Source organism: Syngnathus scovelli, chromosome 11 (genome assembly GCF_024217435.2).
Source record: "Syngnathus scovelli strain Florida chromosome 11, RoL_Ssco_1.2, whole genome shotgun sequence".
NCBI classification, from domain to species: domain Eukaryota; kingdom Metazoa; phylum Chordata; class Actinopteri; order Syngnathiformes; family Syngnathidae; genus Syngnathus; species Syngnathus scovelli.
This window is the reverse complement of record NC_090857.1, coordinates 12,754,471-12,778,537: the sequence shown is the minus strand read 5'-3', so window position 1 is coordinate 12,778,537 and position 24,067 is coordinate 12,754,471. Positions and strand designations below refer to the sequence as shown.

General features: G+C 49.1%; 1 protein-coding gene and 1 long non-coding RNA gene across 15 annotated transcripts in view; one reads left to right on the top strand and one right to left on the bottom strand.

Moving 5' to 3' along the window:
- Positions 1-1,705: 1,705 nt before the first annotated feature.
- Positions 1,706-3,196, top strand: LOC125977584 (uncharacterized). The gene is made up of 2 exons (XR_007484685.2): positions 1,706-2,146; positions 2,639-3,196. It is a non-coding gene; the product is annotated as an uncharacterized lncRNA (long non-coding RNA).
- Positions 2,910-24,067, bottom strand: part of chd6 (chromodomain helicase DNA binding protein 6) — an 81,451-nt gene continuing 60,293 nt past the window's right edge. For 10 of the 14 annotated variants that reach the window (XM_049734219.2, XM_049734222.2, XM_049734221.2 and 7 more), the window contains 26 exons: positions 23,482-23,661; positions 23,177-23,287; positions 22,893-23,095; positions 22,377-22,457; positions 21,487-21,611; positions 21,245-21,404; positions 20,501-20,590; positions 20,122-20,225; positions 19,923-20,052; positions 19,651-19,717; positions 19,522-19,585; positions 16,863-17,256; positions 16,229-16,437; positions 15,616-15,713; positions 15,314-15,538; positions 14,470-14,931; positions 13,890-14,117; positions 12,664-12,973; positions 11,419-12,030; positions 10,365-10,513; positions 10,037-10,234; positions 8,348-8,869; positions 7,997-8,233; positions 7,235-7,375; positions 6,614-6,718; positions 2,910-6,533 (listed from right to left, as the gene is read on the bottom strand). In XM_049734219.2, the coding sequence (XP_049590176.1) occupies positions 5,502-6,533; positions 6,614-6,718; positions 7,235-7,375; positions 7,997-8,233; positions 8,348-8,869; positions 10,037-10,234; positions 10,365-10,513; positions 11,419-12,030; positions 12,664-12,973; positions 13,890-14,117; positions 14,470-14,931; positions 15,314-15,538; positions 15,616-15,713; positions 16,229-16,437; positions 16,863-17,256; positions 19,522-19,585; positions 19,651-19,717; positions 19,923-20,052; positions 20,122-20,225; positions 20,501-20,590; positions 21,245-21,404; positions 21,487-21,611; positions 22,377-22,457; positions 22,893-23,095; positions 23,177-23,287; positions 23,482-23,661 (6,237 nt within the window). In that variant the 3' untranslated portion in view covers positions 2,910-5,501. The remainder of the gene's footprint in view (positions 6,534-6,613; positions 6,719-7,234; positions 7,376-7,996; positions 8,234-8,347; positions 8,870-10,036; positions 10,235-10,364; positions 10,514-11,418; positions 12,031-12,663; positions 12,974-13,889; positions 14,118-14,469; positions 14,932-15,313; positions 15,539-15,615; positions 15,714-16,228; positions 16,438-16,862; positions 17,257-19,521; positions 19,586-19,650; positions 19,718-19,922; positions 20,053-20,121; positions 20,226-20,500; positions 20,591-21,244; positions 21,405-21,486; positions 21,612-22,376; positions 22,458-22,892; positions 23,096-23,176; positions 23,288-23,481; positions 23,662-24,067) is intronic. The other 4 variants (XM_049734229.2, XM_049734226.2, XM_049734228.2 and 1 more) reach the window with 4 other exon arrangements.

Here is a 24,067-nt window from a genome sequence, read left to right as displayed (position 1 = left end):
TAACGCAATTATTTTTCCTTTCAATAATTCATCACAGGGTCAGAGTCGCAGTCCGAGATAAAGCTAGTTTTTGGTAGCACGCAGCAAATTCTTTTTAAAAATCTGTACTATCATGTGACCCAGAGGTCACCAACACGGTGCGTGGGGGCACCAGGTCGCCCGTGAGGACCGCATGAGTCACCCGCAAGACTGTTCTAAAATTAGCTCAAATAGCGGCACTTGTCAGTGAGATGCATCTATTTATTTTACAGTCAAACCTCGGTTTTCGAACGTCCCAGTTCTCGAACAAATCGGAATTCGAACAAAAAATTCGAGATTTTTTTGCTTTGGTTGTCGAACAAAATTCGGAGGTCGAACCTCGCGAGATGAGCCGGGAACCCGAGAAAACCCGAACGCGCGGCCCTGATGCTGACTGACTCCGTTGTTATTCTATTTTCGTTACTTTGAGGATTGTATTAACCACTAATCATGCCTCCAAAGAAAGCAAGTGGGAGCAGTAAAGCCATCCTAAAACACAAAGACGCTCTTAAAGCAATGCGACAGTGAGCGCCCGGCGCACTGCGGTTGCGCGATCGGACCAAATTAAGGTCCCTGCGCACTGAGGTCCACTTAAATTTTGGAAAGTACATCAGGACTTTTAAAATATTTTCTAAATTTTAGCGACGGCTCTGTCACAATAATGCGACCAGCGCGGTGCAGTTGCGCGGTGTGTCAGGGTCCGGGGTTTCATGTTTCTTTTATCCACAGGGGGTAACTGTGAGCAGAGTGCAGAGGGCCCAGGTGTGACTCATCAGGCTCGTTAAGGAGTGCTCTTAAGGAGCATGCTGTCGACTGCTCGTCGACTGAGCGTCCCTACCAGTGTGATCATCTCTACGGTTGTGCCTCTAGCTCCTTGATCTTGCTCCTAGTTCTCGCCTTGCTCATCGACGCCACGCTCTTCAGATTCCTCTGATAACTTCCACCGATCACCACCAAGATCCACCCCGTTCTGGCTGAACTCCTCACGCCCCGCCACTGCTGCCCCGCTCCGTGCTCCTGGCTCCGATCATCCCGCTCTACCTCAACGCAGCTCCTCCAATAAACACTCCTAACTCATTCTGGACATCTGAGTTTGTTTTTCTGCATGTGGGTCCAATCAGTCGTTGCAGCGATGACACGGTGGGCGACGGTTGTGCGTTCGTCGGTGCGCTGCTGTTGCACGATCGGACAAATATGCACAAATGAAAAAATGCTTAAAGGCGGGGTTTTTTTTTTTGTCTTGAAACAAATAATTTTTTTTCCCCATTATTTGTAATGGATTGATTGAACATTTATTGATCCCCGGGGTCGGGGAAAATTAAGGCCCCAGCAGTATCCATACCACAGAGCGGGTATACAAAAGACACACAGATGGCATGAGCGCAAATCAATAGGCTCTCAGACAACGGCGCCACAAAGAAAGCCAGAAAGTGCGAAAGATAAAAGCCTTCAAAGCAAAGCAAAAAGACAAAGGAAAAAAAATAACAGCGGACAACCAGAACCCCTCAATATCAGAGAACACCCCAAAATACACAAAATAGCCTCCACGGGGTCCATAGACAGGTGTAAGGGCAGTCCAGTTCAACGGCGCCCAATGGACCGTGGTCGTGAATCCGTGAAAACATCACAAAGCATATATATGATATAAAAGAAACCAGTGAAGTGATTAAAAAGGAAAAACAAGATGAACTTAGTACAACAAAGCAGGTAAACGTGTGCGCAGCGTCCTGGGCACCCAGCCGGGCACGTGCAGATGATCACCACGGGGCTAGCACGGTGGAGGTCGTTGGTTCCAACGAGCACGAGGGTGCGGACTCCCCACAGGGGTCGCGGCTGCGAGGCCAAGGCAAGGGACCCGGTCAGCACCGGCCGGATAAGCAGGAAGCCGTTGTAGAGTTACGCCGGTCTCGACCGATGTGCGCAGCTGTCCCGTCCCAGGGGAAAAAAAATATCCGATCCGAAGCGATACCGAGGTGCGGTAGAAGGCACCAGCATCGCCGAATGGACAAAAAGACAGAAACAAAAAAGAGAAAAGAAGGAAATAGAGAAAGAGAAAAAAAAAGATTCGGAATTCGACCGATTCGCTTCTCGAACCGCCTTCTGGAACGGATTGTGGTCAAAAACCAAGGTTTGAATGTATTTTTGCTATTCTTGTTAAAATCACACATGTGATCTGGAATCGACAATAACACACAGTGAAAGCCAAATTGAGCAAATTGGCTATTTCAGAAATGTGTGTCAAACTGGTAGCCCTTTGCCTTAATCAGTACCCAGGAAGTAGCTCTCGGTTTAAAAAAGGTTGGTGACCCCTGATGTGACCCATTTGAAAGAACAATATTTTAAGACCCCAAACAACTTTTGATTTAGGATTAAAGATTAAAGTGAAAGATTTAAAAGCAATGTTTGTAGCAGCTTACGTGAAGGCCTTTTCCGAGTTCCCAGCTCACTTGAGCGCAGCAGCATGCCCCTCAGGATCAAAACAAACTCAAATCTGTGCGCAAAAGAATGCAACTCTTCATGAAAGCTGTGATAACCTGACAGGAATAACATCACTTTTTAAGTAGAAGTCATTTTAATATTATATAAAGAAATTGGTGTGGTTTTCTCTTTGTTTTTCCAGAAAAGTGGAGTTTTCCCCAAAAAAGTAAAACCACAAAATGAGTGAGCAAAATGTCAGGCTGGTCCTCGGGTTGCTTGGGAAAAAAAAAAAAAAATCTACAGCACCTTGTGTGGAATCCAGGCTATTGGCCAAAGAACCTCCTCCTCTGCCCTCCAGCTTGTGAATTAGATTTCGGTTTCTTTTTGGTTGTCGTCTATGAAAACAGGCGCTCAGACTCCATCTTGTGCTTTGATAGATGTCGTCTCACCACGCAAACAAACAAAGGCAAATGAAGGGTTTCTTCATGTTTTCTTTTACTTGGATTAATAAGACAAAATAATATTTGGCAAAGCAAAAGGTATCATCATAATAATAATAAATTATGTGGCACCACAATAAGTTGTGGCAAGGCAATGTCTACCAAGTGTTTTTTTTTTTTTTGTCTTGCCACACACGAGGACTGTGCAAAAATGTATTTTTTTTCACGTCATTTCAAAAACAACGTGACCCTGTTGGATGTTCATAACTTCCTGTCAGCACGCGCGTGCGCGCACACACAGTCAGACAATGAGTTACAAGCAGAAGGCCAAAAGGAATAATTAAAAAAAGCAATATACAGCACCACACGTGTTTGTTGATATATACATGTGTGTATATACGTTTGCAAACCTTCTATTTTTTCCGCATTTTAACCCCAAAGCTTTTCTTTTTGCTCCGTTGTGCTTTCTGAAACAGCCCACGTTGGCGCCCAAGCTCATCGCATATAAAAGTAGAGCTTTGGTGCCATGTCGTAGCATCTCATTGCCAAAGGACTACATTCAAGAGACAGGAGTGTCGTTTGGAAACAGAAAAGTAGTGCTTGGGTGCCCTTTTGCGGCATCTCAGGAAATGTTAATGACTTGCAGTTTGTCAGCAGTCACAGCAGCGCTCAGTATCAGCGACGTTACTGCACTGTACACTTTACAGGACATGTACATCTATACACGACTAGCCAAAAACAGTTGTACTGGCTTTTAGAGTGAACTTTCCACATGTAGCACTTGCACTATTGCTGGGCAACCTAATTAGTTTTGGGAAGGGGGCGGCGTGGCTCAGTGGTCGTCTCCCAAGCCAGAGGTCAGAGGTTCACTCTCCAGCCACTGTGAAGACTGCGCCGAAGCGTTGCTCTAGATGCCGCCTCATCCATCAGTAGGTGAACAAGGGAGGCAGTGCAGAGCGCTCGGAGTAGCAAAGGTAGAAAAGCGCTACAACCCATTTAGTATTTTACCAACGGGTGGAATTATGGGGAGTACCTCTTCAACTTGCTCATCAGAAGGTAGGAGATGAATGGAAACATTCTTAACAGGGGGTTGATCTGAAGGCGATTTGTTTGGTCGACATGCCACGGTGGGGGGGAGGCCAAAAAAGCAAGCCACTTTTAGATTGGAAGCCCACCTTTGCAGGGCCATTTCAAGGGGACCTAATGTTTGTCTTTGTGGGGAGGATCCACTGCCAAAGCCAGTCTGACCACACTGCCATGACAATTGAGGGCACTGCAGCTCTTCACTTTGAATATGGACATATATTTTTTCTTTGGATTGTTTTACATTATGTTCCACGTGCCCTCTCTGTATCCATTGCAACCTGGTCATTCTGGAGGGGGGATACTCTCATCTGTGGTCTCTTCTGAAGGTTTCTCATTTTTCCCCAGTACGGGTTTTTCCTTGACCTCCTGGGAGTTTAGATCAGGGGATCTTGAGAATAATTGTCAATTTTGCACATGTGAAGCCTTTTGAGACTTGTCTGTGATTTAGGGCTATATAACTAAACTTGACTTGATCAGGCAGCCTGGATTTTGCCGACCCACAAAAAGAGTCTCTGAAGGCCATGCCCAAAAAAAAGTCGGATGTCAAGTGGCCATTTTAGGGTCCGTTTGAATCAATACGCACGTGACGAGAAATTTGGCAGACAGCTCCAGGACAAGAAAATCTCAAGAAGCCATGCTGCTTAACAGGGAGTTTTACATTCTAAACTCCCTGTTAAGTTGGTGGGGTAAGTGTGTGTGTGTGTGTGTGTGTGTGTGTGTGTGGGGGGGTCTTCTGACTTTCCAAGCTACTCCAAATGACCTCGTCCTCTGTCCTCGAGTTAAAAAAAAAGGGCTGTTGTGTGTGAGTGTGTAGCATTGTCACAAAAGATACAAACAATCCCTTTTAATGGGCGAATTAAGGACACGTGTGCATTGGTGACAAGTGAATTGGCTTCCAAGTTCCTGCCCAATGGAACTGTGCAAATGTGTGTTGATGGATGTGTTGCTGCTCCCTGCAGCACCTGTCAAAGTGAGAGAGAGAGCCACAGACTCCACAAAAACATGTCATGGACGCCAGTCTTTTACCCTAAAAGTTGCAATATTATAAGGATAAAGTCAAATCAAATTAAAGTGTATTTTTTTTAAGCTTAATGTAAGTCTTTCCCCAACAAAATGTTTTCTTCAAGAGAATCTATATTGTTGGGGGGTTTGTTGATGATTTTGGCTCTAACACTTGTCAGTAAGAAAGTGACTGCGTGTGTTTGTGCGCGTGCGTGCGTTTTTGAAAGCATGGTCTTTTCAGTCATAAAAAAACAAAAATCATACAACCAACAACATGCATCATGATTGTTCTCTGCTTTGCTTTTGTAGTGATGGGTCGGCGTTGAAGAGATGAAGTGGAAAACGGAAGTGCCCGCCCGAGAGGGACCATTGGATGGCGACACGTCATAGGAGCTTAGAGAATAGAAAGGAGCATCTCCGATGGAGGGGGCTACGTCAAACAAAATATGTTGGTCCGAGGATGAGGAGGATTCATGTCGGATGACTGACTGACAGATGCGGCACAAACGTTACACTCAGAGTTTCCTTCCTGCACTGTTAGACGCCCTGCTCCTGTCTTTCCGCTTGTCTTGCTCCCCTTTCTGGGTCACGTGGCTCTCCCGCAGGCCTCTGATGGCAGTGCGCTTCTTGTGTCGGGGACAGCGAGGGCACCGGGACAGAAGGGCTCCGCTCGGCCTGCGGCTGTGGCTCCTCGCTGCGCTGCTGCTCCTCTTCCGTCTCCAGGCGCAGATCCAGGTCCTTGCAATGTTTCGACTCCTGACGGCATTCCGCTCCCTCCTGGAGTTCTGACTCCCGGCGCGGCTGCGGTTCTGGCTCCTGGAGCAAATCAGGCTTCTGGCGCAGAGGGGCCCGCTCCGACTCGTCCCGCTCTCGCCGGCGCCTCCTCTTGGGGCTCCCCGGGGAGGCGTCGTTAGCAGACGTGCCGTGTGGCACGGCGGGCAGCGCCATGATGCCACCGTGTGGTACAAACATATGCGGGTAGAGCAGGCCGTGCGACACGCCGGGTATCAGGAAGGGGTTGAAAGTCAGATGGCCGCTTGTATGTGGGTCGCACTTATTCTGGCCCTGGGAAGGGGCAGCCTCGGCGGATGCGGCCGAGGCGTCGCCGCCCATCTCTGCCGCGCTGGCGGCAGCTTTCGCGGCCGGCGAGGCGGAGGAGGGTGAGTGCAGCGGCATGACACTGAACAGTGCATGTTGCGGGACGGCGGCCCCGCGGGGGGATGGCGGCACGCCGTGCAGCATCATGGGTAACATGCTCAAGCCGTTCTTGGCATCCTCGGCCGACGCCCCGCCCACGCCCGCCGGAAAAACGTGAGGGAAACCCGCCGCCATGATGCTGGAGATAGGGATGCCGGGCATCCCGCTGCGCAGGTTTTGCATGGCCACCACTGAGTCGACGCCGCTCATCAGGGCTCCGTTCATGAAGATGGGTGGCGGCGGGCCCGAGGCATCTGACGGGAGGGGTTTGGGCATCTCACTGCGTGGGCGGCGGCCGCGACGGCGCGACGAGGGGTCTCGGTTGACCGGTTCTGTCAGGATGCGGGAGAACTTTCCCTCTGGGAGGAAACCCTGCGGATGCAAGACTGGGTGATCAGACGGGATTGGCGGCAGTGCCCGTGGGTGAGACCCCAAAAGTGTTTGTCACTCACAGAATGTTTGACCACGTCCGCCCAGTCTGGAGCCACAAAATACTCTGAGTTGGCATCCAACCAGCGGGACAGCTCCTTGATGGCTGGAGCCATCGCGCCACCCAGCTGCAAGGCGGGAGAACACAAGTTGGACAATGGATTGAGCGGCACATTCAGAGGGCCGACCCTCCTGCCTCTAACCCAGTGGTTCTTAACCTGATTTGATCGAACCCTAGGGGTTCGGTGAGTCTGTCTCAGGGGTTCAGCAGAGCCTCCACTGCGGAGGTCCGAACACACCTGATTTATCATGTAAATTCACGATGACGCATATCTGAACTGGTCTCACAAAGGCAACAGCAGAAGTCACACTGATTTGTAGGTATGTAATTTGTTGCGAGTTTATGCGGCCGCTAATGTTTTGTTCGTTTAACAAGGTGATGTTCATGCACGGCTCATTTTGTGCACCAGTAAAAAACATCCGTGTCTTGAATTTGAAAAAAAACTATACATATTTTTCACTAAAGAGGGGTTCGGTGAATGGGCGTATGAAACTGGTGGGGTTCGGTACCTCCAACAAGGTTAAGAACCACTGCTCTAACCCCTCCGGCAGCGCGCTGACCAACAAAGGCGGCGTGGACGTACCCGGCGTCCGGTGGCGCGGTGCACTACGGGCACGCGCTCCTCCCCTGTCAGGGAGTTGACGTCTAGCTTGGTAGGATCTTTGCAACGGTGGCGCCGCTGCTTGGGCCGCTCCACCAAACCGTGCAACACCCCCGTGCCAACCTGCCGAGGGCAAAGACCACAAGTCAGGAGTGATTTTGCCATGTCTGCTTGCTATTATTGGTTGCAATCATTACCATGATTATTTCTGCTCAACCCGCGCCGTTTTTTTTTGCCAGAGATGTATTGTCATCCTTGTTTTAGTATCGCTGAAGCCACTTAAATAGCCTTTTAGAGGCTTTGAACTACATTTGTTCAATCATTCTTCTTATTCCCCAAATTAAATCTGATTTGTGGGCTTCAACATATCCTTATTATAAAAATCAACTTTGATTATTATTATTTACTATTATCATTGTTTCAGACCTTACAGTTGTAATATCTGCAACATTCAAAAAATGTATTGTACTATTAACATTTCTGAATAGCAGCGAATGGTGCACCATTTTGGAGGCAGTTGTTTGAATCGTTATGTTGTCATCAACCAGTGCACCAATTACTAAAGCAATAAATGTTGGATTAAGTTGTTTGAGTCCTCCCTCTTCGCTTTCGGCTAACTTTCTACTTATGGCAAAGGTATTTCCAAAATTCAAGTTGCCCTCCAGCAAATACCCCCACCCCACCCCCACGTACCGAATGCGCAACAGGCATTTTCTAGAAAATGCAAAGTGTGAAATAACATACATGAACCAAAGGAAGGTCCAAGCTGTATCCCGGTTTGTGTCGCAGCCACTCCATCAACCCTTTGCCGGCGGTCCCCTCCCGCTCCATGGCTGCCGCCTCGGGGCGGGGCGGCGTGGACGCCGAAGTGGGTGCGGACGATGTCATAGGCGGTGCCGCCACCGGACACTCTGAGGATGAGGCTGACTGAGCTGACGTGGATGGCGCCGCCGCCGACGGGCTCAGAGCCTCGGCGTGACCCTGGACATGCGTACAATACATCCACGGACGTGGTATGTAGGTAAATGGCCCTCTATCCGCCGCAGATGGATGGTTTATGGTTTGGGGTGGATGCCAAAGTGTAGACTGAGTCACCTGTGCTGTGTCAGGGAGGCGCATGGCTTGAGCTTTAGTGAATTCCGAGTAGAGCGCCTCAACGTTTCTCCTGCGTCCCCGTCTCCTCCTCAGGCAGTCGTCGCCCCTCAGAGTTCCGTTGACAATCTGTCCTGTCACTGGGTGGATAAGCCCAGCCTGCAGGATTCCCGCCATGTCCATTGCCGCCGAGCCTGGCAGGGGCGCCGTAATAGGCGGCGGCACCTTGCGGGCGGCGTCCCCTGACCCAGAAGCCAGTGAGCCTGGCGACTTGCTGAGATCCATTGCCGCCTCCTGCCAACCGTTCATCAAGAGATTGGTCGGCGGTGCGTCCACCCCAGGCGTCCTGCTCGCCGCTGCCTTCCCCGCTAGGGTCTTAGCCGTTGGTGCTGCTTCATAGTCGAAGGAGTGCCGCCCTCCGGAACGCTTGAGTTCGGGGAGGAAGCCCGGTGCCACCAGTCTCTCCTGTAAGAAAGGGAGGGAGGTGAGGCGCCAAGCCCCGCGGCCGCCGCCCCGCCCCGAGTACTGCCGGAGTGGACAAGACACACAAGAACGATGGGCTGGTTAAAACAAAAAATGAGCAGCATCATTATATAGTACACACATCAAAATTGCGCCTCTGATGCCAAAACCACTTGGGAAGGCTTCGATTATGAGGGAATCCTCAACAAAAAATGGCAATGGCCCAAATAACAGTGAATTTTGCTTTGAAGCAGACAATTTAGGCTCAACTGGATTAAGCACAGCCCACGGGGCCATTTTCACTTGCTGACATCAAATTTGACCCAGAGAAAAACGGCAACAATTATCCGTTAGAATTAGTTTAGGGACCTTTTTTAATTTAGAGTCATCCAAAGCCTCACAATTTGATAAAGGAGATAAATATTCTCACCCTCCCTCCATAAAAGTCGATTGGTTGTGTGTTTCTTCTGCAATTGAAATTTCTGTTTGTATAGTGATAAACAATGATAGACACGTGCCATTTTTCTAACGGACTAAAACGGGCTATACCCTAATTTTTTTTTTTTGCATTTTCTTCACTGTCAATTTTTTTAATAAAGGGTGGATTCTTTTTCTTTTAATTTGATTCATTGATGAAGTTACAAAATAAATGAGAGATTAATCGCTTCTTAAAATAAACATTAGTTGAAAGCATGTTTAAACCTGCAAAAATCTTTCAAGAACCCATGCCTCAAAAGGAATTCATCCAGTTTTCTTTGCACCAACCATTTTAGGTTTGTTTTGCACATTCACAAGGCTCCTTCAATTTTTGATAAACTCAACCCCAGATGCCAATTTCAGTGAGAAACATGAACATTTTGGAGACATGTCTTCTATGATGTGTTCTACAAAAAAGTCTCAACAAACCATGCCTGAATAAAAATAGGAAGTCAGCCATTTTGATTGAAGCAGACCTATGACCGATTGAGCACAACTAATGTCGAGCCACAAATGAATGCCGTTTCTGAAACGCCTGGCATTTTGCTTACTTTGTAGTGGCTGTTTTGGACATTTCCAGTTGTTGTTTAAAGGCTCAAAACTGGTACCAAAGATCCATGTCATGTACCTTTGAGCAGTTTCTTCGTTAAGTACGACGAAAGCGTTAAAGAAAACGACGCGCATACGTGAACACATGCACGCGCAGGCACGTAGCATGACGTCAAGCAGAAAAGCCGGACGGCTTCAGCTCACCTTGGGCAGTCTGGCAAGAGGAGGCGGTATGATAGGGAAGGCCGGGCCCGGGTTGAAGGCAGTGCGCTGCAGCTGCTGCCGGGCCAAGTGGTTGGCACAGACTGAGGCCGGTGAGTCGTACTGGTCACTGGCCGAAGGCCATTTGCCCTTCAGAATGGCGTGGCAGATGCTGTCCAAACGGTTGATGATCACGCGGTCCTGCCGAGACCAAACAAACAAGGGACGCCTCGGCATGAGACAAGAAGTCAACCCAAACTATCTTGTGAGTACTCCAGGTTTGTGGTACAAAACAGAACGCAACGATGCTGTGATGTAACGGTCGGAGTACCTTGGGCCAGTCGGAATAGGAGTAAAGCGCTTTCTCCTGGAGCAGCTGAGCAATGGTGGGCTCCCGGGCGTCGTGGATTTCGGGGGACTCGCACACAGTGAAGGGAGCGGTAAAGCCGGGACTTCGGGAATAGTCCTCGGCCGCCGTCACTGTAACACACCAACATTGACATCTCAGCAAGGAGCGGGCGCAGTGACTCGCGAGACGACGCTCCAAATGATTTTTGCTATGGCATTGGGAACGAGACGTGTTTCAAATGCCTGTCCGACATGAATGAATTATTATAACCTGAATCAGGCAAAGCATGGAAAATGCATTTGGCACACCCAGGGCCAGACTGGTTCACAGTGCCTTCATTTGCTCTCGCCATTAACGTCCCATTCACAAAGGATTTTGCGCTCAAGGCAGCCCAGGGCAAAGGCTACCCCACAATTTACCATTGCGGGCATTGCGGCATGGTCAAACGATGCCAGTTTGGAGGAGACTCTTTGGCTCGATTCAAATCACAACTCAAAAGGCACTCGTTTCAAAGTGCCGACTCAACGTGTCATGTCTATCAGGCCCCTTTTGGTTGCATTTGACTGCATTTCTCTCAATGCAATTCTTATTGTTCTTTTAATGAAGGTCATCGTACGGTTTTATGATTATGATTCCAAGCCCAAGTAGCGTCTTTAAAATTATCAGTTGGACAAGAGGTTTCTCATTTTGGACGACAAGCCCTCGTGCAATTGAGTGATGGCCGAAGTAATGTCTCGTGAATGTTGGACACAGATCCCTCATGCTGCTCTGGTAACCAAACTGGAGCTCGAATTTGAATGAGACTGAATGAAAATGAGGCTCATTTGCACAGAGGTGGGAAATGTCTCTGATGTTTAAATCGGGGCAAATACCACCAGCGCGTCGAGACGCATACTACCCAGCGACGTGGTTCACCACGCACGCTTTGTGTGTTTTTGCCCCATTTTTACCGCTTTGTGCCGCACAAAAGCGACGCAAAGCTGTCGTGAATGTGGCCCCCAGTGTGCAAGTGTGGGTGTAGCGGAGCGGCCCTTACCTGGTGAAGAGGGCATGTCATTGTCCTTGGGCTGACCCCTGAGTCGGCCCGGCCGCTCTCTCTTGGCCTCCACAAAGTTCTGCCCACTGTCGTTCGAGTCCAGAGCACCCGGCTCGGTTTCCTGTGGACGCCCTCCAGCTGTGGGCTGGAGGGCGTCCTGTTCTACGGATTCGCCTACAGGGCGGACTCCGACTTCCGACTTGACGGTGCTCGTCTCAAGGTCCTGGTCTTCGGTCTTGATCCGGAGCTCCGATTTCTCCTCTGAAGGCGGCGCTGCCGGCTCACCCCGCTGGTCCGCCGTAGTGTCGTCCAGAAGACAGAAGCCATCGGCCGTCCGCTCGGCAATGGGCTGGCCGCTGAGGCATCCGTCTTCTTGGAGAAGCGCTCCGTGAGCCCCGGTCATCAAGTCGGTCACGCTGGTGTGCTCTTCATCGTCGTTCTCCTCCTCCTCTTCTTCCTCGGCAAACATCAAGGTGTCCACCTCCTCCATGGGACATATGAGCTGGTTGGGAACCTCCATGCCGTCCACCGGATCCCTCAACGCCGACGACGGAGGCTCGCCAGCACCCATGTGTGCCAAGTCCAAAGGCAGACGCAGATTCGGAAGAACTGCTGCCAAGTCACAGACACGATCAAACCTCATTTGAATGCTTGATTGAAAACCTCAAGAAGACCTTAATTTTAAGCCCCAGTTTGAAACCCGAGAAAATTACAACACTGATCCTGGCTTATTAAAGTCAAAATTTTGTGATGGATGAGGCCCCCTCAGGAGGAACCGGGGGCTCAGCGCCTCGCTGGCGCGATCCTTGGAACAATAGCCGGGGAACGAAGCCCCGACCTTTGGCTTGGGGGACGGCAGCTCTACCACTGAGCGACTCCGTCCTGAGGCTCCAAAGTCTAACCTGAAGCCATGGCCCTGGTTTTAATCCCTAAACCTAATTTTAAATTTGACTCCCTATCATTTCAAATCAGAACCCAAATTTCATATTGCAACCCTAATTTGAAAGCCAGGTGCTTCTACTCGGGGAGTTGGTTGACCTGCCTGTTGAGTAGCAGTACCCGAGTGTAAGGCTAAAGTCTTCTGCTTAAAAGCCGACCCTGAATTTCCAACTCAACATCCACTTTCAAACCTTGGCCTGTCTTGATACCCCACTTTGAAAGCCTCGCCCTCGTCCAATGTAATACCGAGTTAAGAAACCGGCATTCAATTTGAGCACACGTCATGAGCTCAGCGGGCTCTCTCACCCTCGTACGTTGACGGAGAGGCCACGAGCCGAGCTTTTTTGCAGCCACTCGTGCCGATACCTTTGTGCGGGTCAAGCAGAAGGCCATCTTTTTCGGTGCCCACGTCTTGGCACTTGCCGTCAAAGCGGAAGCCACCTCTGCCTGGGCCTTCACTTGCACCTCCATCTGCGTTCTGGCTCCCGACATCCTCCTCCCGGTGGCCCACGATGTCGGGGGAGGAGAGCGGGGTGTGCGGGGGGATGTAGGGCGGCAGCGGGCTCGCCGCCAGGTCGTTTTGCTCCACGCCTGCTTCTTCGTTCACGCCAATGTCCTGATCACAAGCAGACGGATGAGCAGAGAATTGCATCGTAGTCCAAAAGCGGACAATGCTTGATTGAACCTATTCGGCTGCTTTCAAAGCAGACCGGCCCATATTGGCTGCAGCCTGACTGGTCAGGTAATGACAATATAAGCATTGAACTAGTGCTGCTGACTCATGACTATTTGAATACTCTCGCTGGGTTTCAAAGTTGACACCACCCATGCTTTCCTACCCGTATTTGTTTGTTCCAATATGTTTATGTTAATACTACAAAAGTTTATCAGCCGCTTATTTCCTGTAAGCTTCTACAGAGCGAAAAAGGACTTTGATGGCAAAATATTACTTTCTGTCCAGATATTCAACAAAGAAGCATGCGCTTTGAGTGATGCTGACTGACACGAACTGCGTTACCTTTTCGCATCATGGCGACACACACTTTTGGTAACCTGCACTCTGTTCGTAGCATTCCTACAGGTTCTCTGTTAAAGTGTCAGGTCCCTAAACTTGTGCGACTTCCTACCTGTTGCCATTTGCTCCCTCGTAACGGATGAGCAGAGATTCCTTGCAGTTTACAGTCCTGTTCATTGACAAAGCTGAATTTGGCAGAGCGTGCCCATTGAAAAGCATAGAATATGGATGGCGACGACAATTAATGGCAGGATTCCAGCTGACCAATACAAAGGTCCGTAGCAGTTGAGAACAAATGCTCTTTAGGGATTGCCGTCATGACGAGTTCAACAGGCGAACCGGGGATCTTTTCAAACTGTATTAAAAACTGTCTGATATGAATCCCTGGATTATTCATCCTTTCCCTTTCAAATACTTTATTCTTAATTGGACGCAAACGGAAGGCGAGAACGTCATCTGTGTGCAATAAGCAGGATGGACAATGCTACGAGTCTAAGTCCTGCCAAGCAGCACAAACCTTGAAAAGCAGGAAACTGGACGACTCTACGGAGTCTGCGGCCGAGGGGTGAGAGGGCGAAGACGGGGGAGGGAGGCCCAGACACTCTTCCAGAGTCCCATCGGCTGTGCCGTCGCCCCGCCCAGACTCCTCGTCCTCCTCCAGGAAGCCCGTGGGACCCAAGATGGGGTCCGACTCGTTGAACATGTGGTGAGCTGGGCTGGAGTGGTCGGTCCCGTCCCAGGGCGCCTGCACGCAATGCTTGCTCAGTACCGGCAGACGGACAGAAAGAAAGAAAGCGATGCAAGCATCCTGTTCATTTGGCTTCTTCTTATCTTACATTTATGTATTAAGAATATACGGGACCGGCTTCTACCACTTCTGACAGGGCCAGCACAACTGGACCTCGCCAGCGCGCTCACCGCCATTAGGAGGATGAAGGAGCTGCATGCAGCTCTGGAGCTGTGCGCCGCTGCCTAAAACTGTTGCATGTTACTGTTGCGCCCGCTTTGTTTCTTTTTCTGCTTCTTTTCTTTTTGGGGGAGGGTAGCATGTTTCCATTTGTTGGTTGGTGTGCAGTGAGGGAAGCGTGCTGAAATACCTGCAGCCGATCCAACTCCACGGACGGCGCCAGCAGCCCGGTCTCTTCGGACGATCCCTGCTCACCCACCAGCACGTCGCTCCTCAACTCGGAGCAGAGATCAGCCCCGCCTAGTCGTCCATACGGGTTAAGCATTCTCTGACCGCCCGCCGCTGAGTTGAAGGGGAAGCCGTTCAGGGCGTCCTTAGAGGCCTTGGCGCCGTGCAAGGCTTCCGCAGACATGGGGTCCAGGTCGGCCAGGCTCTCGTCCAGTGGAGGGCAGTCCAGGAAGTCCCCCCGAGAGGTGGAAACCATTCCCAGGCCTGTAGCGGTCGCCTCATCCAAAGTAGGTGGAGGCGGAGCGCGGAGGTGAGAAGAGGAGGACGACGAGGGAGCAGAGGGAATGGTGACCTGCTGGGCGGCCTGCTGGGGATAGTCTGGAGGCTGGACCGCGTCGTACAGGCAACAGTGAGGGGGCGGCAGCTGGGGAGAACGGTTTAGTCACAAAAAAATTATACGATGGTGCCTTGAGATTCATACATACGCCATCAAGAAATGTTTCTCGGAATCTGAGAAACGTACGGATTGCGTTTGAAGTGAAAACATTTTGGTTGCAGTTACTGTTTGTGACATGGTCATTGTTGTTTACTTGCCATTGTTCAATGATGAAACAAAGCCAAATCAACAAGGAGCAATGTGCCACTCTTGATGTCAAATTCTGTTTAATGGGGCTGGCAATATACGTCATGGCTTAGGTGACAATAAATGGCCACTCCTCTTGATTTCTCCAGTATAGCGCTTTGCTAACATCCGCAATCAAATCAATCAATCCACAATTAGAGCCCGGGTACTTTTCTTCACGTACCCTGTGAAGATGCGAGGCGTGGTGTCCCCTCACGTAGTTGCGGTGGGCCTCCAGGAAGCTGAGCTGCGGGTCGTTGAGGATGTAGAAGTCGGTGCGACTCAGGCCGTGTCGCGCCGCCCCAACCAGGAGATCGCGGTCGTGCTTGCCCGACTCCCACCACACAGGGAGGTAGAGCGAGGGGCGGCACAGCTGCAGGCGCGCCGACAGCAGCGGGTGACGCAGAACCTGAGGGCGACCGGGATCCCGGCTGTGGATGACTCGCTCGGCATCTTACCCGTTTGCTGCGTTAGCGATTTAGTCACCTGCTCGCGGATCTTGCGGAGAAGCTCGATGCGGTATAAGGTCCGAGCAGCTCGCTCTTCTGTCAGAGGCTCCACTGGAATGGCAGCGTCCGTCAAACCTGTGTGGCAGAGAGGATGGGGAGAATACAGCTTCAGACAGAGAAGAGGACCGCCAGAGACGAAGGCTGGGCAAATACGCAAACAAATACAAATAACCACGCTCATCTTATTGATCTTGAAATTATGAGAAATATAAAAAACTGTATAAAAAATATATAAATAAATATAAAAAATGTTTTTAGTTAACTAAATGCTCAACTACCAAAAGTCAACTACTCTGAATTACCATCCGAGACTCAACTCAGGCCGCCCATTCAATGCTGCATGTTGAGCACTTGATTCAGGTGTTTTTCTATTAGTGTTTTCTTTCCTGATTGCCTGTGTGTGTGTATGTGTTCCTGCAACATAATTGAGGGAACATCACTCCCGGATTCCAATGTTAACTGCCCATTAGCATGCCAATGACTTTGGGTAGAGCACCGGCCGGCAATGTTCTTTAAAAGGAAGCGTGGCTGTGTGCCTATGTCTTAAAGCTTCTAGTCAAGCGCAACTGTGCTGCCCTGAAACAGGTCACCTTCCTCCTTCCTGGGCGGGAGCTTGCAGGAGGTGCGACACATGCTGACGAAGGAATTGAAGTATCTTTCCAAGCTGTCGTCCGTCTTCCTTTCCAGTCGCGCCAGCACGCGAAACTGCGACCAGTCGAAGGTTTTCCTCTCGGGATCGAAGGCCACGCCAAAGGACGACACCGTGCGGTAAAAGTCCATCTGCTCGCGCCGGCTCCATCTGACAAACACCATACACAACTGACCTTTCAGACACACCGACCAGAAAGGAAAACAAACTGTCCTGGCTTTACACACAAATTATTGATTTTGACTTGCCTGACATGTTAACATGCAGATTGTTAAATTTGTTTGATCGCCCTGAGCCATTCAAAGACATACCTGTTTGCAAATTGCCCATCTTATTTTCCCTGTGCCTTTCACACAAAAAATTTAGAGTGGAATTCGCGCATTTCACAAACATTCGCACAATTGTGGATTTTGTCTGCTTCTGCACAATCAAACTGAAAAAAGAAAATTACATTTTCATCTGTCCGTGTCTTTCACACAGAGTTCTGCTGCTAAGCTGATGTTTATCTACCTGTCCATTTCACACTTAGAGCTGCAAAAAGTATTGACAAAGTCACGTGTCAATCATCCTCTCACCTTCTCTGCCACTCCATAAAAACAGCGTCTGATTCAGCGTGGGAGGCGGAGCATCGCCTCAACTCCTCGCCAAGCTGCCAAGCCAGTGCTCCCCCCGCGTGGTGCCCGAGAGGGGCGCCTCCCGCGCTGCCGGCCCCCACCCCAAGGGCCGCCAGGCCATCGTGGAGTAGGAAGTCGGGGCGCAGCGGGGGCTCGCGGCGCAGCGTGAAGCGCTGGTAGGCTGTGATGAGGCGGCGCAGGCGGGCTGTCAGCGCCGGGCCGGTGGGCCAAAGGGGGCGCGCATGGACCACATGGAGGGCCGCCACTCCCGTGCCGCTTCCCACCACCCCATCGAACATGGTCGTCACCAGCGTGGCGTCCTGGGCGCACAAGTCAGCAGCCGCTGCATGCGAGTCTGGCGAGTGTCAAAGGCAAACATTATCGATACGCTGCTCTGACTTTCACGCTTCACCATCTGCAAAAGTGGTCTTTTTTTTCTGCCTGCACTTATCACACAAACCATTTTTTCTGGTGGGGGTTTTGTTCCACGGAAATATTGCAAAATTGCTTTTATTTGCCTGTCTGCTCGGCACGAAGAGAACTGCATTTTTGACCTGCCCGTGTCTTTTAAAGCAGCGGTTCCCAACCTTTTTTGCGCCACGGATCGGTTACATGTCAGACAATATTTTCACGGACCGGCCGTTATATAAATATATGAAACATTTATAATAAAAACCGCATAAAAATAAAACTCACCATTAAGTATCTGCTCCGTAGCTTTGTGGGCTCGACTGGGGAAACATGTTACGTGACCGGGACGAGCGTCTTGACCTAAATTATTTGATTGTCGATAATTTTATTTTTTTTCTGTGCGGCCCAGTACCTAATGACCCATGGACCGGTACCGGTCCGCGGCCTGGTGGTTGGGAACCTCAGTTTTAAAGGACAGTTATCTTGCAAAACCTTTTTTTTTTAATCTTCTTGTGCCTTACACAAGGAATGAGCAAAATAGTGTTGTTTTTTTAAATCTGCCTTCAACTTTCAGATAGAGCCTGCAAGTGCCTTTCATACAGACGTCCTGACTTTTTTTCTTAAGTCTTGTGCCTTTTACACAGGGATGTACTGAACTGTTCATGTTTGTCTGCCTTTCAAAAAGAGAGCCTGCCTCATTTGCTGCTGATGTGCATTTTTTTTTTTTTTTTTTTTTTTGCTTGTGCCTTTTCAAACACGGTAAATTGCGTGTAGCGGTAAAGCAGTAAAGTGCTCAGTGGCCTTGTGGCAGAGATGGGACCAAGTCACACATGTGCAAGTCTCAAGTAAGTCCCAAGTCATATTTTTCTTGGGCAAGTCAAGTCAAGTCCTTAAATAGGTCAAGTCAAGTCCAAGTCAAGTCCTTAAATAGGTGACGTCAAGTCCAAGTCAAGTCACCTTATTATTGCAATTTTACCCGCAGAATCTAATCTTAGTAATGAAAAGACAAGATATCAGTAACTTTAAGTAACCATCATTGTCCAATGTGTCTAACCTGTTTAAAAAATATGACAATAATTTGGATTTGCACTGTAATTACTGATATTCAGTAAAATACACCATGGAATCAAACAAAAAAGAAATTACCTCATACAATGATTTATTGACAGCTTAATCTAAACAAATGAACGTCTGCCAACAGTGTCTGACACATTTGAGATGCAAATTTTACTTGGCAGAATGGCTCTTCAAATGACGGACAAAGTTTGAAGTTGTCGTCTGGCTGTCCGAAATGTTTTTGCTGCATATCTCGCACTGTGCTGTCCGTCTTTTGCTGTCATAAAAGTAATTGCGATTGCCGAAGGTTATGACTCGCGGTACCGCTCCCGCTGACATGTTTGCGCGTGTCTGATATACATAAAGGGGCGTGATTCTCCAATAAACACGTTCGGTAGGTAGAGAGGGCACGACTGATTGATTGACAGGGTAGTGATCCAATTATGACAACGCCATTCTCAGCCTGCACTCCTACCGTGTTATCGATATTATTATTTTAAATGTATTATTAATTTTATATTCAAACTGAAAACATGAACTAAATAACACTGAAGTCATTCAAGTCATCGTGTCTCAAGTCAAGTCAAGTCCCGAGTCTTTAATTTTCAAGTCCAAGTCGAGTATCAAGTTTTTTCATTTTTTGTCAAGTCAAGTCACAAGTTATCAAAACAGCGACTCGAGTCGACTTCAGTCCAAGTCACAGTGACTCGAGTCCCCATCTCTGCCTTGTGGTATGAATGTCCGCTCTGAGACTGGGAAGTCTTGCGTTCGATCACCGGCCAAGTCATACCAAAGACTATAAAAAAATGGAACCTGATGTCTCCCTGCTTGACACTCAGCATTTAAGGGTTGGATTGGGGATGCTGTAAAAGCTGCACCTTCTTGGGCCGCCCTGCATGTGGCAGTACCTGGACCTGCTGGGCAAACGACCCTCTGAAGGCGAGAGGGTGGCAAGGGCACGGCATGGCCGCTTGACACCTAAAACAATCTTTGTGCTGGTAAGACTTGCAGAAATAACTGCTAGTCTACTCATCCGTCGGATCGACGGGAGATTCCATCCATCCATCCAAATTCCGTGTAAAAAGGCAACCACAGATGAGTTGTGTGAAAGTCTCCACTTGATAGTGAGGCTCGCGCGAAAGGGGGTACTGACCTGGGGCAGCAGCGCCACCGTCCGGCTTGTCGGCGGAGGCGGTGCTCAAGCGGCTCTCCTCTCCCTGAACAAGGTGTGCAAAGGAGCAAACGTCACAGAGCTGACGAGGAAGACGCACGCCCTACGTACCTTGTCGTTGTCGTCTCCTCCTTCACTTTGACTGTTTACGTTCTCGCTGACGTCCACTTTTACAATGCTGCTCAAAACAATAAAAACAAACACGCACCCACCCTTATATTACTTGTCTCTAATCCGCTTGTTCTTGCTAAGGTTGTTATTGCTAAGGTTACTCTGTTTGCTTTGTTCTGGCTATCTTTGTTTTTGTTATTGTTTTTAGTGCCGTTGTTCAAGTGTTTTTGCTGTCATTACTTTCTTTTTGTTGCCCCCTTTCATAGCGCTACCTGTCGGCGGCGTTGGCAGCTGGCTCTCCTCCTCCCTGCTCAGTGGAAAGCGTGGTGACGTCGGGCATGCCGACCCTCTCCAGGAAGCACAAGTCGGTGTCAGCCCGCATGGCGTTGTAGCGCTCGTAGCCTGTTCGGGCGCATGTTTCAAACACTGTACCTCTTCTTCACGCGTCAAACATTGTGTCAGGTAACTCACCGTGTTTATGGACGCCTACAAGCAAAGACTTGTCCGCATCAGCATCCCACCACGACGCCGGAATCTCGATGTAGTCGATGTCAGGCAGCGACACGTCCAGCTTACTGGAGTCATCAAATGAATATGAATTTCACTCGTGCGGCGCTCTGTTTCAGTTCAGTTCAGTTCAGTGTGTGCGTGTGTGTATGTGTGTGTGTGTGCGTGTGTGTGTGTGTGCGTGTGTGTGTGTGTGTGTGTGTGTGTGTGTGTGTGCCTGCATTCAGAAACATGAGTGACTACCACTGACATGAACTGACATGAACTGAAACAATGACTAAACATCATGGCTTGCATTGGCATTGTCCTACATTTATGAGTTAGTACGTGTGGTGCCTTGTACCTGGCGGGTGTGCCCTCCAGAGCCTGATTGGCTGCTTCACCCAGAACCTCTACCTTCAGGTAGTACAACATCCTCACCCTCAGTAGAACCCTGCACACAAACACGCAAACATAATTCAAGGCGAGAAGAGTCCAATGCGGCAAACGCCACAATTATGCAGCGGCTTTAAGCCAAAACGGCACACTTCCTTTTCAGTGGATCGACTTGTCTTGGACGAAAAGTGCATAATACGAGGTTGAAATGGCTTCAATGTCAGAATACATGTTGGTAGAGCGAGTTTGCCATTGAAAGAGCCTTGGCAATGGCCAGCCTGATCAAACGGCACCTCGAACTCAAGCTTCCTGTGTATTTTCTTGCCAAAAAGTTCTCGTCGACAATGTTCATTTGTGAAGGCTCCCTGAAAATGGCAAAACAGACTGTTTCACACAAAAAGGGCAGACTTCTCGTGGGACTTGGTGGGTCTTCTTTCAATAGACATTTCTCTCTGATTTCGGGGGCTGAATTTTAACAGTGACAAGACTACTTCCCTAAGTGTCACTGAAAATGGCCAAAATGAGGCGAGTGTGTCGGCTGCTTGACAAAATGCGCTCACTACCGGTATCTTTTCGGGCATATGGTTTCGCTAGACTTTTTGGTGGGTCTACTCATGATGCACATGTCCACCAAATTTGATGTGGCTTTGTCAAAGTCGCAACGCAAATCTTTTTTGGGGGTGAATGAAGTAAAAGGTAGGACTGCTCTGACTTGTTGCAATGCTGTTTGAGATGTTTCTTGTAGCTGTCGTCCTGCAGAACCACTTCGGGGTTGCAGTGGGCCAGCCAGTCGGCATTCTTCAGCTCGGGAACAGTCAGCGGACTCTTGGGTCTGTTGCCCTTGCGTCCACGAGGAACCGGAGCCGACAGACCTGAGGCGTACACACGCACGCACGCGGAAGTCAACCCTCGTTGATGGAGACAGCTGGGCTCCTAAAAGTCTGCGGTACCGACCGGAGTGGTTGAGCAGCTCTTGGTCCTGGTCCTGGCCCTCCTTGCTGGGGGAGATCAGATCCCAGATGAAGCTCTTGATCTTGTCGTCACCTTTGTAGTGCTTCAGACTGTAAACCAGCAGAGCCCTGAAGGAAGAAAATACAACAATATATGCCGGAACGTACAAGCGTTTCATTTAGATCACAGCTCTCAAACTCAAGGCCCCGGGGGCCAGATACGGCCCGCCACATCATTTTATGTCGCCCGCGAAGACAACTTGTGCATCAAATGCGTGTGTCATTACTAGAATTGCAAATTGTCTTCACTTTTAATATCTTTTTTTTTTTAATATTTGACCAGCTTTTACTCGTCTGATTTGAAAACGAGTTGTTTGTCAGTTTGTTTTGTAGCTTTTACTGTATATAATATGATGTGCTCATACATTTATTTGGGTTGACAGTCATAATGGCCCTCCGATAGAAGCTATGACTACAATGCGGCCCACGAAAAAAATGAGTTTGACACCCCTGATTTAGATCAACAATTCTATCTATCGGCATACATACTGTATCAATTCCCAATCCATTGGTCGACCACCATCTCAACATCCATCCAGGAACCATCCATTCATCCGACCACTTAGACATGCACACCCACATCTAGTGATCTTATCTATCCATCTGTCTGTCTGTCCATCCATTCATTCATAAAGCACTCCTCAGCGACCATCATCATTGAGTCACCGTTTTATTTTTTCATCCTTGTAACATGCAAGCGACTATTCACTCATCATCCGTTCTTTCTTGGATCAACAATATGTCTGTTTAATGATTCACTAATTCATCATCCATCTATCATACATTGATCTGTTCCAAATCAATCATCCATGTAACATGTCGGCAGCGGGTGACCTGCAGATGGCCTCCATGTCTCTCTCGGTCAGGTGCCACTTGAAGCGACCGTGGTGGAGGATGTCCTTCCAGCGGCCCCACCTACACACACCACCAAGATCCAAAAACTCAGTAATCTTCCATGCATATGACATGCCTGTAAGGCATAATTCCTGATTTCTATTTGATCAACTCCTCGGACCTTCAGCCCGTAAACAGTACCGACTGTCACATTTTTGTAGTCCTCCATGAAAATGGACTGATTATCATTGCGTTTAGCAAAATAAGACGCTTGCAAATATCTGCTTCTACTTTGGAAAAGAAAGCTTAACATTTTTAGCAACTTTCTGACATGTAACATACCAATCAGGAACTGAATCCTAATTTATGATTGGCCATTGATTTTCTGCACTGTCAGTTTTGTTTTGTTTTTTTAAATGAAATCTGATCCAATAACAAAGTTATGGACAGATGAATCGCCTCTTAAAATAATCCAAGTGGTTGCTGCCCTAACAGATGACGCCAACTTGATTGTACCCAAAGATGAGCAGGTTCTTCTCCACGCGGAAGCACTCGGCACGCAGGTAGCGGCGGCTGCGCTCCCCCAGGCGGCGGGTGCGGCACGGCTTCTCCTCAGAGTCGCTGTCCAGCTCCGAGAACTCCATTAGCTCGTCGTCCTCGAAGGAATTGTAGTGGCGCGTCTGCTTCCTGACGCGGGGCGTGTCAATCACCAGCGACTCCTGAGCATTGCGCGGGCCAGGGCGGAATGGAGGCGGTTCAGCAAAGATGCGAATTGCATCGTCAGCTCATCTTTTTTGTACCTTCTCCGACTTGGAGTCGATCTCCACTTCGGCGATCTTGGCCCACTTCTGCCAGAAGTTGGGGTCGTCAAGAGAGATGTCTGTGCGGTTACCCGAGGAGACAAAGCTGGCCTGGAGGAGGGGGGGGGGGGGACGGGACAACATCAACAAAAGAAAAAGTTGACATGTCACAAACTGGATTTGACAGACCGATTGGACCCGAAAGCTGAGCAAGAACTCTGACTCATTATAAACGGCCAAAACAGACGTAGCAATCAAAACAGAGAACGAGCAATAAGAGAAAACGATGACTCTTTGTGACTCACCTTGGCAAAGGTGGACCCTTTGCCTTCCGACTGGATGGTGATGGTCTGCGTACGTCTCTGCAGGATCTGGTCGATGTCCTCCTCGCAGAACTTGGAGCCTTCGTCCTCTTCGTCCATCAGAGCACCGTAGGCGCCTTTCTTCAGCAAGTCCTCCAGCTCCAGCTTGGACAGCTGCTGCACCTGCACCCCCGCCCCAAAGCGCATCACAGACATGCCAAAACCTCAACGTTGTCACCAAAGCGCACAACACCCAATCGTAGCCCCGACTTGCTGTCGCTCGTCCTACGGTGTTTTACATAAAGGACAAAGGATTTGATCACGGGATTTAATGACTTGGAGTGTCAAAGATTGTTTGATAAAATTGTTGTTTATAATTCTATGGGCCTGTGGAATATTTTGAAGTGTAACCGCCGTCAGCGGCGCGCACCCGGCATTGTTGACATAAAGGACGATCGATGGGTTTAATGATTTGGAGTGACACAGATGGTTTGATAATATTATTGCTTACTTAATAGTTATTTGATATATAATTTATATATCGATATATGGGCCTGTGGAATAATTTGAAGTGCAACCGCCGTCAGCG